We start from the raw sequence: 15,205 nt of genomic DNA, 5'->3' as shown, positions 1-15,205 counted from the left end.
TTGATGTGCCATGGCATGGTGGATAGAAAACTGGCTCCAGAGCCAGGAAAATCTGGGTTCAAGGCCTGTCTCTGACACATGCTACTTTGGGTCACTTCACCCTAGGTCAGTATTTTTCCAGGCAACCCTCTAGGAAAGACTCTTCAGTTGCAGAGAATTGCTAAATGGAGTTTCCTCACCCACAATGGACTCCTAAAATCACGGGTCCAATACCTGTCCCTTTACAAATACTATACCCACAATAACTCTGTGACATAGAGAGGAAAAATATTGCTTCATTCCCAATTTACAGCTAAGGAAAACTGAGGCTCGAGCAGTTAAGTGATTTATCTCCATTTAGTAAGTGTTGAACCTAGGAATCGAGCCCAGGTCTATCCAGACTCTGAGCCGCAAGTCCTTTCTCCTACAGTACATTGATTATTGGCATCTAGAGGCATTTGATGTCACCTAGGGATTACAGTACCTACAGGAACGTTAGCTTTGACCCAACTACTAAACATAGCAAAAGACACACAGTGAAACATTATATGCTACAGAAATCAAGTTTATTTGCAAGATAATGACTGCATAGCAAAAGAATTGAGGCAGAAAAGCAGATTCAACATCCCACAAGAATCATCCCCACAAAAGCAGTAGCTGAAATGGCCAGAAATTGCAGGTTTTTCCCAGCAGATAAAGCATTTAGGCCTCTTCTCGGCTGCCAGCTTGGTCTTCTGTATGAGATGCAGAAGAGCCTGGGCGCTCTTAAAGTAAATCCAGGCAAGCTAGATGAAGGCTTCCGACTTTTGACCTCTCCGCTGGGGGCTCAGATTTCAGAATCGACCAGACAGGTTGGTGCCACAAGTTGAGCGAGGAGGGACACAGGTGGTTCGGGGACCACAGCTGGGTCGAGGACCGCAGGGTGGGGGGACGCAGGATGCAGGTGTTGCACAAGGATTGCAAGGAAGTCTGAAGGGGAAAAGTCCATCCAGACAAGGTTAAATTGAGGAGAGAAAAGAACATCCCAGAAATCTATATGAAAAATCTCTTGGGATTTAAAGCCCTTCACAATCTGGTTCCAACCTCTTTTCAGCCTGATTTCACCTTACTCCCCACCAAAACCACCCCCATATACACAGACATTCTCTCATCCAACCCAAGAGTCCTATTTGTTGTTCCCTTATACGTGGCCTTGCTAGAGAGTGCCAGCACCCCACTTACTTGCAATCTTCGCTCTCCAGCAGATTTCGGTAGGTGGAGATCTCACACTCCAGCCGGGCTTTGACATCTAGAAGCACTTGGTACTCGTTGTTCTGGCGTTCTAGGTCAGCCCGGATCTCAGCCAGCTGCTCCTCCACATTGCCTATCAGATACTGCATCTGGGCCAACTCGGTGCTATAGCGAGCCTCAGATTCACACAAGGAGTTTTCCAAACAATCTTTCTAAAATGAGAAGCACCAAGACAATCATGGAACAGTAGTCCTAGAAAAACAATTCCTCGGAAACCCAAAAGAGACAATGTCCAGAGCCAGATCATCAAGGTAACATTCTGGTAGCATACAGGGCCTGGCATATAGAAGAGACTTAAATAGTTATTGAACTGAATGAGACTGAATTGAATTGTTCATGACCTAACACATTCAGAAATTCCTCCAGCTCGATAAGAGATTTAATTTAAATCTAAAAAACTTAGGACAAATGAGACCATCTCCAAAGATCTAAAGAGGAGTGGACATATGAGTATAACTCTCCCCATACTAATAAAAATCGTCTTCATGTGAGCTTCACTTCTTGTCATAAAGAAACAGTGACTGGTGGTGAAGAGGAGATATTTGTCTGGCCTGGAACTAAACGTGACAACAAATCCACCAGAATTCACTCTGTCGTGACTGAAGGAACTATGGTGCAATGGAAAGAATAATGGATATGAAGTCTGAGGAGAGAGGCAATATGGTGTAGTGGAGGGGGCAATGCATAGGGAATAAGAGGACCTGGTTCTAACCCCAGCTCTATCTCTTACTATGGCCTGTGGGACCTCAGACAAGTACCTTTATCTCTCTGGACCTTAGACTCTTCATCTATAGAATAAGATGACCAATGAATTCCCTTCCATAAACTCACAGCCCTATAATTCCTTCAGGGGTCTATGTTGAACATTTCCATCTAGGTGGGAGAAAGAAAGGCCTTCTTCACATGTAAGGCTATTGGAGGGTTATTGAAACATCAGATGTGTTGGAAGAGTGCTAAATGGTTTTGCATGTCTATACATATTTGTAATTTTTTGTTGTTTCTTTCTTTCTTGCCTTCTCAATAGGTAAGGAAGGAAGCGGGAAGAGGGAGATAATTTAGAACTGAAAATAAAAAAAATCAAATTGGAAGAGCACTAAGAATGGAGGAGGAGACTCACCAATTTGTGCTGAGCTTCACGTTCAATTTCCAGAGCATTCGCCGCACATCTTAGCTCCAGAAGCTCAGATTGGCAGCACTGTATCTCCTCTGAACAAGACATCGCCTGCAGATTGATGCCCTCGCTCTGAAACACAATAGAGCCACAAGGACAGAGTCAGTTACAAGTACCCTCAGGAAGCCGGCAACCACCTCCCAATATTGAGCCCCACTGTCCTCACCTGAGCCAAGAACCACTGCTCCACATCATTCCGGTTGGTCTCCACCATGGCCTCATACTGGCACCTCATCTCACCCAGCACCCGGTTGAGGTCCACAGGTGGGGCTGTGTCCAGCTCAATGCGCAGCTTATCTCCCAGCTGGCATTGCAGGTTGTGTACTTCCTGTTGAGGCAAAAGAGCAGAATGTCCAGTGTAAGAAAGGTCATTTTCTTTGTAGCAGCCTCCCCTGACTCCTGAGGACAGCATGGAAGACAGAAAATCTCCCTGGGACTGAAGAACCCTTATCCAACATCCATGACAGAAAGAACCTGCTCAGACATATTCTAAAATTTGAGTTAGAACCTTTAGGGTGAGTTATAATCAAGCTCGGCACAAATTGGGCAGACCTCTTCTTCCCCAGTTATCCAATATGTTTTGGGGGAAGAGAAATGCTTTAAGGAGTCTCACTGAGAGCAGAGCTCTAAAAAGCCAAGCAAGACTTCCAGCACTGCTGAGTCTTTCAGTCAGGTTCAGTTGTAAGAAGCAGAGTTTTCTGTCTCTAGGATTCTCCTCCACACCCCTTCCTCTCCACCCTCAAGACTGTGTATGTGGCCTGACCCCTTTGTTTCATCATTGCTTGTGGGTGTAACCAAACCTGCTCATGGTTGCTCTTGAGAGATAACTGCTCTTCCTTCAGAGACTCAACCTGGGCCTCCAGGTCACTTTTGGCCAGGGTCAAGCCATCCATAAGCTTGTTCATCCCGCACATGTCAGCCTCCACCAACTTGCGAAGGGACAATTCGCTTTCATGCCTTGAAAGAGTGGAAGGGGAAGTCAGAATGGAACAAGCAAAGGATAAGCTAAGACATGACCAGACTGGAACCTGCTGGAAGTGAAGTTCCTTAACCTACTAGAATGGAAGCTTCTTGAGGACAAGAACTATGTCTTATCTATCTTTGTATTCCCCTCACCATGCTTTCCTGAAAGACCTTCCTTGGTATTTAATAAATGTTTGTTGAATTTAACTGAATCTTTGATTTGCTTCACTTTTCTAAGGTTTAGAAATGGCTTTTCTTTTTCATCCTCTCCTCTTTTCTTTCCTGTTCTTTCCATGACACCTTGGGGCTCCAGTGGTGAATTCTCTCTCACCCTACTTGTTTCTAATGCAGATCAGTGGACCTTAGCTTCCTTTTTTAATTCAGAAACTAACCCTGCCCTGTTTATTCCTAAAATGATCTGATCCTGCCTTACTGACGAGCACACACACACACACACACACACACACATGTGAGTGTGGAGTCATGGATAGGCAGACTGGCCTTAGACTCAGGAAGACTTGGGTTCAAGTCCTACTACTGACACCTGGTCATAGTGTGACCAGGGAAAGTTCATTTAACTTCTCAGTGCCCCCTGCTAACTCTCTAAGACTATAAGCTTCGGATGAATGACCAACTTGTATCTGTGGAGGGAGTTTCCACACCAAGAGTACCCTATCCTAATGATATAACCATTCTAGACAAAACTCATACAAACATGCATGTACCTTCCAACTCAGAAAAATAAATCAGCATGTAAGCAACTTAGATCACACGCCTGCTTGATTCAAGGCTTTCTTCTTGCCCGTCATTTGAAAATTCAGTTTCCAATATCAGAATTAACATAGTGAAGAGGAAAGAGAGCTGGCCTCCAAACCAGAAAGCCCCAGGTTTGAGTCCGATCTCTTACCCATTCTGGCTGTGCAATCCTGGGCAAGTCACCTAACCTCTCAATGGCCCAGAAAACTCCCTAAGACTTTAAAGTTGCAGAGAAGCTATGAACCTGCAATCTGCAAAGGTAGAGAGACTTTGCTCACCTGGGAGTTTTCCCGTAGAAATGAAATTACCAGTCTAATTCCAATCCCTATTGCAGTCCTTATTTCTAATATTTCTAATAATTTCTAATATTTCTAATAAGCCCCAATTCTGCCAGACTTACTTGATCCTGAAGTCATCAGCAGCCAATTTGGCATTGTCCACTTGAATAACCAGCCGGTTATTCTCAGCCTTGGTACAGAGAATCTGAGGAGAAACAATGAGGTGTTTCAGTTGGCATCCTTTGGAGACCACCTGTTCCCTGTGGCTGCTCCCATAATGTCCCAAAGCATGATGGAAGTACAGGGGGATAGATGTATGCCCCTTGGGAACTACATTTTCCAAAAGAATATGCAACCCTCTGGTGCTCTTTTCAAAACCTCCTTACTTTTCATCAGCCTCTGTTCTGGATGGAAGCTAACGTATCACCACACTGTGGAACTATCACACAGGCTTTTGGAAATGGGATTCCCCAAAAGGAACATGGCCATTCTCCTTACACTTTAATGCAAAGCCCTCTGGGTTTTTTACTTTTGTCTTTTGAGACTTTGCCATTCCTATACTCTCTAATTCGTTCCCTTTAGGCCAGATTTTGGACATTGGGTGCCCCAGAGGCAGCCAGGTGACATAGTAGATAGAAAGCTGGCTCTAGAGTTTGGAAGGTCTGAGTTCAAATCTAGTCTTAGAAATTTATTGGCTGTGTGACCCTGGGCAAGTCACTTACCCTCTGTCTACCACAGTTCCTCAATTGTAAAATGAGGATAATAATAGCACCTAACTCACAAGGTTGTTGAGAGCAACAAAAGCAATATTTGTCAAGCACATGCTTAGCACAGTGCCTGGTACATAGTAGGAACTTACCAAATGCTTGTTCCTCCCTTCCTATAAAACATTACCTTTTGCTGTAGTTCCTCGATTGTCCTGAAGTAGGACTGGTAATCTGGGCACACATAAGAAGGATGGCACTTGCTCCATTCTTGAATCTTGGTCTCCAGCTCTGCATTCTCCTGCTCCAGCTGACGCACCTTCTCCAGGTAGTTGGCCAGACGATCATTCAGGAACTGCATGGTCTCCTTCTCATGACCATTCAGGAACCCTTCACCATAATTCCCACAGTTTCCAATATTGGCAGGGATGTCGAGGGCTCCAGGTAAGGGGCAGGCTGACCGGCAGCTGTTTGGCAGACAGAGGCTGGGTCGGCCCAGAGAGGTTGTTCCAACACGGACTCGGTTGTTGTGGGCCATCGCAGCAGAAAAGCACATGGAGGCGGCTTTGACCTGTGCTCCAGGTTTGCCACCAACATCAATGGAAGAGATGGAGATGTTGGTTGCTCCAGGAAGCTTGCTGCCCAGAGGATAGGAAGATGATGTGCGGATGATGTTGGAAGTCATGGTTTCAGGTGCTGAAGTTGGAGGAGCGTTTGAGGTGAGGTGGATAGGCCAAGCTGCCACGGTCTGAAGAGCTCCTTCCTTCCTAGGTCTTTTATACTTGCTCCAGGTGGGTGTTGGCTCCACTCGCAGACCTCTCTTCCCAGGTGATTTGTCTATTATCAAATAATCATCCAATTAGTCAGTTATTGAGTTTACTGTTTATTAAGAGTTCCTCACCTCATGAAAGGAATTTTTACTCACCTGAAGCTGTGTTGGGGAGACGGTGAAATAAAAAAATTTTTAAATAAGATGCACATTGCCCTACAAAGAACAAAACCCTTCAAGATCCCTTGTGTGCTGGACAGCTCTCACTGATGCTAGTGATTTGAACAAACACCCCATTTTGGACTCACAAGTTTTCTCTTATTTTCCTTGTAACAAGAATTCTTTCAGTAATACTTATTTCTCTTCTTTTTTGGTTTTGTTTCTTCTTTCTCATGATTCATTTCATTGGTTATAATTCTTCTTTACAATATGACTATTGTGTAAATAAGTTTAATGCAAAGGTATATGTAGAACCTATATCGGATTTTGTGCCATCTTGGGGGGAAGGGGGGAGGAGAAAGAAGGGGAGAAAATTTGGAACTCAAAAACTTGTGGAACTGGGTGTTGTAAATTAAAAATAAAAAATAAATTAATAAAATGAAAAAAAAAGAATTCATGTCTTCCTGTCTCCAGGTCCAGGGCTCTATCTACTGTATGACCTAGCTGGGACTCTAAATTCATTGTTCTTCCCACTATAGAACCAGCCACCTTTTATCATAGGAAAAAATTCCCAATTTCTATGACTTATCAATTCTGTACTCTTAAGTCTGCGTGTTGCTTACTTTAAAATACTAGTGAAGCCTTTCTGAAAACTCAGGAATAAAAAGAGTAATACTTGTTTCTGAAATGTCCAGATCTCCTCATGTCTTGGGATACCCAGGCTGTGATCACTTGGTAGAATACAAGCATCTATCAATGAGGAAAGTTTGACAGTAAGACTAGAAGATGCCAGAGCATTTGACTATTAAAAGTCTACCATTGATCCTTCTGCCATAAGTTGCTTAAGTTTCAGACTCCCTTTAAGGGGAATACAGCACAGACATTGCCAGTGAAATCCATAGTTGGAAGGAATGAGCTGTGGGGAGACTAAAAGGAAAGGTGGGGCATTCTAAATGGAGTTTCTTGAGGACATTGCTCCCATGGCAGTAATTGGAAGGAAGTAAAAGAAAAGCTCATGAAGCCTCTGGAAAGCTTTTTCACTGGAGCTATTCATCACAGACATTGTTCACTAAAAATAAAACCCTCTGGGATACATAGAAAGGAGACAACAGAAGACCTGGGAAAGGGTTTTAAGATCAACAGATATTGATATCAGTAATGAAAAGAGCGGAATGGCCCAGTAAATCAACAGGAAATTGAAATGAAAGGCTTTCCCACCTTTCCCCAATTCACAAACCGATGTCCCACTCCATCTTTCTTTTCAGCTCCCTTTCATGCTTTGTCTCTCCCCCTCATCCCCAGAAACGTAAACTCCCTGAGAGCAGGGACTGGCTTTCTGTTCGCTTGCATTTGTATTGCTTCGCACAGTGCATAAGTGCAGACTAAATCCTTTATTTAAGTTAAATAACTGTCTTACTGTGTTATACCCTATCGGTATCTCAGGTTATGGAAAGAGCTGAATGTTTTGGAAAGAAGGACACAGAGCAAATAAAAAGAAAACCTTGTGTCCAAAATGGAAGTTTGGACACATCACCAGTATCTGTCAGAGCTGTCCTTGCTGTTGGGGGGAAGGTGATTATAGAAGTTCCATTTCCAAAGCTATGAAGAGGAACTTTGGAGGTACTTCAGTGCTTAGACAAAGTGACTGCAAAAGGCATAAAAGTACAAATATTCGGAATGAAACACGTGAGCCGCTGTCCGTGAGAGCCAAGCACAAGTCAATTTTAGGTTTGTTTTTGTAATGTGTAGAGTGTTAGGACTAAATTAATAGGCACTTACACAGGCGTTCTATACCTCCTTTGTGTCATGGACCCCTTTGGCCATCTGCTGAAATTTCTAGGCTCTTTCTCAGAAAAAAAAAATGTTTAGAAATATTAAACACATGAGATTATAAAACAAACCAGGCATACTGAAATACAGTTATTAATTTTTTAAAAAGTTCGTGGTCCCCCAAATCAAGAATGCTTACACTAAAGGGATTAAGAGTTCTACCCAAATCTGTGTTGCTTAAAAAGCCCACTCTTAGCCAACAATGCTCTGTGTCAGGCTGTGGGGTCATTTGGCTGTGAGTAATTCTTCATGGTAGCTCACTTCAGAAGCACCATCCTCAGAGGTCTCTGCATATAATCTGAATCTGTTCCATCTTCAAACATGCCTTTGTTGGTCTATCCTGCCCCGCACTGAGTTTCTCCATAAATCTCAGGAGTGGACAATTAAAAGTGCTTCCTTTGATTTGCTAAACAGGATCCTTCTGAGGACCTCATTGACTGGCCAGAATCATTTCACTGGCCAGAGACCATGCTTCCTCCCATCTTTGACCAAACAGCACATTTTACTTCATAAACATCACTGCCCTTTATGTCTGTAGATGACTCTTCTCCCTACTGGCTGACCTGACGCAGGATCTATGGATTTGATGAGGTTTGAACTCAAAGACTGCTTTGCATAATAATACAGCAGCTGCTGGCTGCTTTGTAAAGGGTTGATATACTCAGCTGATTAGTCTCCTCAAAGGAACAGGGCGGTAGTGATGGGCTATGGAATTGCAGCCATATGTGCAGGGAGGAGCCAAGGACAGACCACACCCAAGAGCTCTTCTTTGCCTACACCCTCACAGCAACCCTTTAAAAGGATCCCTCTGGGACCAGTGCATAACACAGGAGCTGGGGGGATGGCAGAAAGTTGCAGAATAGCATTGTTGGGAGAGAGGGAGACAGCCTGTCTTTATCCCGATGGATATAGCCATGTCTCTGCATCGCTTATTAGTTCCTGAAGATGGGAATTGTGTCTCTAGGAAAGAGGTGAGGACCTGGTTCAGGTGTGGGGAACCTGTGGCTTGAGGCCACAGGAGGCCTTCTAGGTCCTTGGGCACAGCCTTTTGACTGACTCCAAGTTTTACAGAACAAATACTTTTATTAAGGGGATTTGTTCTGTGAGGTTTGGATTCAGTCAAAGGGCCACACTTGAAGACCTAGAGGGTTGCATGTGGCCTTGAGGCTGCAGGTTCCCCATCCCTGACCTAGTTCATCCATATGTCCAGAGTGCTCAGTGATTGTCTCAGAGTTACAGCTAGAAGGGATCCTGGATGTCATCTAGTCCAACCCCCTCTTTAAACGATAAGGAAGCTGCTATAATAGAAAATGACAATAAATCAAAGAAATTAGGTAGAATGATGGAAGGAATGTCTTCAGGAGAAATAAAGTTGGTCATTCCTGAAGTTCATCTCAGACAGTTTTGTGGGAAAGAAGAGAAGCCATTTCCCTTCAAGCCAAATGGGAGTTTAACTTCAAGTTATATGGAAACCCACTGGTTTCACTATAACATTGCTTCTTCCTCTCTTACACTTCTCCTTTAGGATATACACCCTCTATGTACTGAGGCATGTTCTCTCTTTAATCAGATCATCAGAAACCAGACGAAGGAAAGGAAGCTAGGGCTCATCAAGAAATGCTTGAAAATACCAAGCATTTCTTTACCCCAATCAAAACGAGGAAATGAAGGTGAATATCATGGTCCTAGGGCAGATAGATGGCACAATGGATAGAGTGCCAGGTCTGAAGTCAGGAAGACCTGAGTTCAAATTTGACCTCAGACACTTGCCAGCTCTGTGACCCTCTACAAGTCACTTAACCCTGTCTGTCTCAGTTTCCTCATCTGTATAATGAGCCAAAGAAGGAAATGGCAAACCACTCCAGTATCTTCACCCAAAAAAACCCCAAATGGGGTCACAAAGATTTGATAAGACAGAAACGACTGAACAATAACAACAGCAAACCAAGATCCTAAGGAGATCTATATCCAGGCTGCTCCCTTTGCATGTAAGTTCCTTAAGGACAACAATGTTTTAATTTGGTCTTTGTAACATCAATGCCTAGGTGCCAGGAACGAAGAGGGCATTTCATCAATGCTTCTTGACTTTACTTGATTTGGAGATTTAACTTGAGTCAAATCCAATCCAATCAAATTGAACTGACCTAGACCGAATTAAATTGATGGTTCTAGCCACCACAAGGATGGCTGACCTGAGCTGACCCCCACCCTTAGCTACTCACACTGTTTCTGTCCCTTTTGTTCCTCAAGTAATAAAAATTGAAACAAATTTCCTCAGTATACCTATTGAAAAAATGGGTTGGTTTTTTTTTTAATATTCAATGCTCTAAGACCAAAAATAGCCCACTTGCTTTCTCTAGCTGACTGTAGGTATTGGTACTCTAAGGACTCACTGACTATTGTTTACTAGGCAAAATAACTGAGCCCCCAAACCAGCAGGCTCAGAAATTAGTGAAATCTGGAGGTTTCTTCATTGCCTCCCAGGGACTGTTAATAAATGCCTGAAACCCTGGGCCACTGTGCCAGTGGACTATACCGTTCGTCGCATTTTTGTTAGTACTCACATAACCCAAATCAAATTGCTTGCCTTCTCAATGAGGGCAGAGGAGAGTTGGAGAGAAGAAGAGAGAAAATTTGAACTCAGAATTTTTGCAGAAAGAATGTTAAAAAGTGTTTTACATGTAATTGGAGAAAAAATAAAATATTAAATAAATAATTTTTAAAACATTGTCTATGCTTGGAGGTTTCTTCTTGAGGTTTGATTCTCTGGAGCTCAAATAGAGTTGGCCATTTGGTGATAAAGCAGCTAGAGTGTTAGACTGGGAGCCTAAAAACCTGGGTTCAAATGCTGCCTCTGACTCTTATCTTTCTAAGCCTCATTTTCCTCATCTGGAAAGTGAAAGGGTTGAATTCAATGAAACCTAAGGGCCTTTCCAGGTCTAAATCTAGGATCCTAGAGTCTTTGGGAAATGGGGAAGATATAAAATTTCTTATTAAACTTTCATAGAAATAAGTCTTGACTTGTATGAAGATTGTTAAAAATAATAATAATACAGAAAACTAAGCCTCATTTTAATAATAACGATAGTGGACTTTTACATTGTGCTTTTTTAGATGATTTATTTGATCCTTATAACAATCCTGTGAGGTTAATATACCCATTTTACAGATAAGGAAACTGGAACTCAGCATTAGTGACTTGTCAGCCATTAAAAACACTAGTAACCTTCAGAGTAAGGATTTGAACCCAGGTCTTTCCTGACTCCAAGTACAGTGCTTTCTCCGCTATGCTGCACTGCCTCTCAATCTGTCTCTGACTCGCTTATGAAGTTGCCCAGGCCCTGGGGCCTCACCCTGGTTCCATAAATAAGGAAAAGCCCGGAAATCCTTAGAGAATGAAAACCAAAACTAAGTAGTTGATTAGCTGTTTCATCACCACTAGGTGGCCTGCTGTCAGGGGACTCTTTATCAAGACCACATTGGACTAGACCATGCCTGTACAACAGATGGCCCACGTACCACTTGCAGCCTGCCAAAGGATTTCAGGCGGCCTGTGAAAAATGTAGCAGATGTAAAACAGGCCTGCACAAGATTGCAGGCCGCAAACAGCCCTCGGGAGGTATGTTGTACAGGCCTGGAGTAGACGATTTAAGGATCCTCCAGTCTCTGAGACTCTATGATTCTCTTATTTCTTTGGGATTAATGGTTCATCCTCCGCATCACAGGTTTATATTCCATGCCTTCCCAGAGAATGTCAATCTTTCTCTCCCATTTATCTGCTAACCCTAGCGAAGTGAATTATTGCCATACTCTCCCAAAGAGATTTCAGGAAACAACAGACCCAGATTATTTTGATGTATCTATCCAAATAATGGAGGTGCTTTGGAAATTCAAGAATACTAATACATTGTTAGTAGAGCTGCAAATTGGTCCAATAATCCTGGAAAATAATTTAAATTGTGAGGAGAAAGATACTAAACTACTCCTACCCTTTGACTCAGGGAACCCTATATCTAGTCATATACCCCAAGGAAGACAAAAGCAAACCAAAATGTCCCGTATAAATCCAAAATATTCATTTACTGTACTTTTTATAGTAGCAAAAATCTGGGGAAAGTGAGTATCCATCAATTTGGGGAATGATTAAACAAATTGTGATATGTGAATGTTATTGGGCCACAGAAAATAATAAACATGAGATATTCAAAGAAACATGGGGTATTATTAGATAGATGGAATTTTCCAAATGAGAATGAAATTGTAGAGGAAAGGGAGGTTGATGCATCCATCAACACAGCATCCATATTAGTGTAGCTTTTTCTCCCTCCAAATTGTGCAGAGACAGATAAGAAGGAAACTTTCTCTGCTCTGACTGAGATGATGATGCCATCAGTTTCACACAAAGCTGTCTCAAACAGTTGTAGCCGAATATCCAGAAATAAAACGGTGGCCTGGACAGAGGGATATTTGTGCAGCAAGGAAATCAGCACGGCTAGACCTTTAGTGCAGAGAGAAGGAAGTACAAACAGTTTTTCCTGCGGTTTCCACTTGGTTACAACCAACAAATCATCATCGTTACCATCATCATTATCACTTGCATTTGTACAGCACTTTAAGGTTTACAAAGCCCTTTACAATCATTATTTCATTGGATCCTCACAACAACCCTGGGTGGTAGGTGTTAGTATTATCTCCATTTTAGAGATGAGAAAACTGAGGCAGACAAGTCAAAGGACTTGCCCAAGGTCACCTAGTCAGTAAATATCTGAGGCTAGCTTTGAACTTGGGTCTTCCTGACTCTAGATCTGATGCTCTATGCACTGCGCCACCTAACTGCCTATTTATGCACCTGTAATGTTAATGGAATATGAAGATCTTCCCAGCCTATTAATAGGCCTATGTCACCATACGTGTTCAATCATGAATGTCTTACTGCTTTGAGCTCTGGCCCAACTGTGATACATCCTAAGTCACATAAAGCCCATAAAGGGAAGGTTGCTTAGGGGAGGCTTGCTTGTAGGAAGGCTTTCATACCTTTTGGTACTAAGCTAATTAGGCACTGAGTCAATGAGGGTTGTGATGCCTTCTGGCTCTGAGCCTATCAGCCAAAAGTGTATATATATTCTCAGGTGAGATTTTGCTTTGGAGACTCACTCATGAGATTCCCTGGACAGGACTCTGAGTAGCTGTTTGATAAGAGCCTCCAACTAGTGCTCTCCTGATCTGATGGGGTATGTAGGTGGTTGTATTATTTTGTTCAGACAGATCAACAGTCTGTTGATCTCTGCACTAATTTCTCTGCTTGTATTTTCTCTCTGCTTTTATTTTCTCCACGTTCAGGGTGCTGACCTTTCCCCCAAACTAGTGAATGATATATATATATATATATATATGTATGTATGTATGTATGTATGTATGTTTAATTAAAGTAAGATTGATGACCCCTTTAAAGTTGCCTTTCCTTTAGGAAAGCAGATCAAAGAACCTGCCATAGCAGGCCATCCCAGACGTACTAGGTAGCTTACTGTTACAGCACCAGAAAGTAGTTTTGTGGTGCTGATGCTGAGCCCTCACCCTTCACACTAACCTCAACCCAGTATACTAGTGACTCTGCCATAGCTGTACAGAGTAAGTAAGGTGGGTAAGACCCTGGTATAGCTAGAGCCTTGTACTAAGCTAATTAGGCTCTGAGTCAATGAGGGTTGTGATGCCTTCTGGCTCTGAGCCTATTAGCTAAAAGTATATGTATGTATATGTATAAATATATACACACACACACACACACACACACACACACACACACATATATATATACATGTATATGTATATATATATTATATATATTCTGAGGTGAGATATTGCTTTGGGGGTTGTATCATGTCAATTTGGTATCTCTTTAGGTTCTTTTCCTATTGCCTATAGAAAGTACTTAATAAATGTGTTACCTAACATCTTCTGTGTCTTACCTGGGTATCATTAAGGCTTGGAATTAACTACTTAATTAGTTAATTAATGAAAAACATTTATTAAATGTGTTCTATGCACAAAACATTGTGCTAAATGCTAGAGATACAAATAGAAAAGTAATACAGTCCTTGAGGGAGAAAAGCCCTGGTTGTTTTCACTTAGATCAGAGGGAAGGTAGTGGTCAAAGTGGTGGCATGGCCTGACCCATCTGGTACAAGCAACCCTCAGTCTCCTTCTCAGGATGCCTTAAGATTATCTTGTTTGCCCCATTGATGGCAGGCAACTGGCATTGGCTGTTCATGGCAGGGATGTAAGGCCCCTACTCCATAAGAATTGCTTTGATCAATGCGGACTACAGAAAAGTCTTGGGAATTGCAAGACAATGTTGTGTGCATGTGTAGTTGTGGCTGTGTTCTCTTGATTAAGTCTTATGTTTCGCCATCCTTCTTGTAGGCACTTTATAATATTTATTGAATCGAATAGAAAACAATTAGGTCTGCCAGTGCTTAATGGAATTGGTCAAGGCTCTGTGTACAAGCCACTCCTACCCTTGGAAGGCACTCCTGTCCTCCCCACCTGCACCTCTTATCCTTCAGCTCCTGGGAAATCTTCTTCATCCCCCTAATTGTTAGCATTCTCTCCCTTCTTAAATTATCATGCATATTACTTATTATTAGTTCACATGACACATCCTCCCAGTAATCCTTCAAGGGCAGATGCTGATTTCTGTTCTATCTTTTTATTCCCAATACCCAGCACAGTGCCTGCCCTGAGCAATTTATTGCTTGTTTGGGGAAAAAAACTGTAATGTCATCAGGATGGGGACACCTGGTGCAAAAATTCCTCCAGTGATGCAGGTAGGTAATTCATATGTAATTTATAATCTTGCAGATTTTCCTGGGGCATGGAGTGACTTGAAGTATATGTCAACTAGTATATGTCAAAGGCAATACTTGAACTCGGGTGCTCCTGACCAGAAGTCCAGTCTTCTTTATCCTCTATACCATGATTCCTCTCATCCTGAACATAATAAACACTTAATCAATACTTGCTGGATTGGATAAGACTGGATTGACCTAAGAATTCTGCTCTAATTATAGCAACTACCAACCTGCTCTGGAAGAGCTTTTGATGGGCATAGGCACAGGCCAGCGCACTGAAGTAACTCAATATCAGTAACACTCACGATGTATACGCAATAGCAGTTGTTTATTAGTCAAAGGCAGGAGAGATATCTCACCTCAGAAGCAGGAAATATCATAACTTCATAAAGAAAACTCCTCGAAAGCCAAAACATAGGCTGACTTTGAGGTTGGGTAACATAGAGGAAGCACAGATT

The 15,205-nt window shown here is 42.4% G+C and overlaps 1 protein-coding gene across 1 annotated transcript; it reads right to left on the bottom strand.

Annotated features, from left to right (window-relative positions):
* Positions 1-812: 812 nt before the first annotated feature.
* Positions 813-5,885, bottom strand: LOC118846511 (keratin, type I cuticular Ha8-like). Its single transcript, XM_036755130.1, has 7 exons — positions 5,332-5,885; positions 4,560-4,642; positions 3,241-3,397; positions 2,607-2,768; positions 2,387-2,512; positions 1,201-1,421; positions 813-948 (listed from the first exon to the last, which is right to left on the bottom strand). Exons 1-7 carry the CDS (start codon positions 5,824-5,826, stop codon positions 813-815), a joined length of 1,380 nt encoding a protein of 459 aa, XP_036611025.1. The 5' UTR covers positions 5,827-5,885.
* Between the last annotated feature and the right edge of the window lie 9,320 nt (positions 5,886-15,205).

This window comes from Trichosurus vulpecula, chromosome 4, assembly GCF_011100635.1.
Source record: "Trichosurus vulpecula isolate mTriVul1 chromosome 4, mTriVul1.pri, whole genome shotgun sequence".
NCBI lineage: Eukaryota > Metazoa > Chordata > Mammalia > Diprotodontia > Phalangeridae > Trichosurus > Trichosurus vulpecula.
Note: the sequence above shows the minus strand (reverse complement) of the source record. Positions and strands in the feature narration are given on the sequence as shown.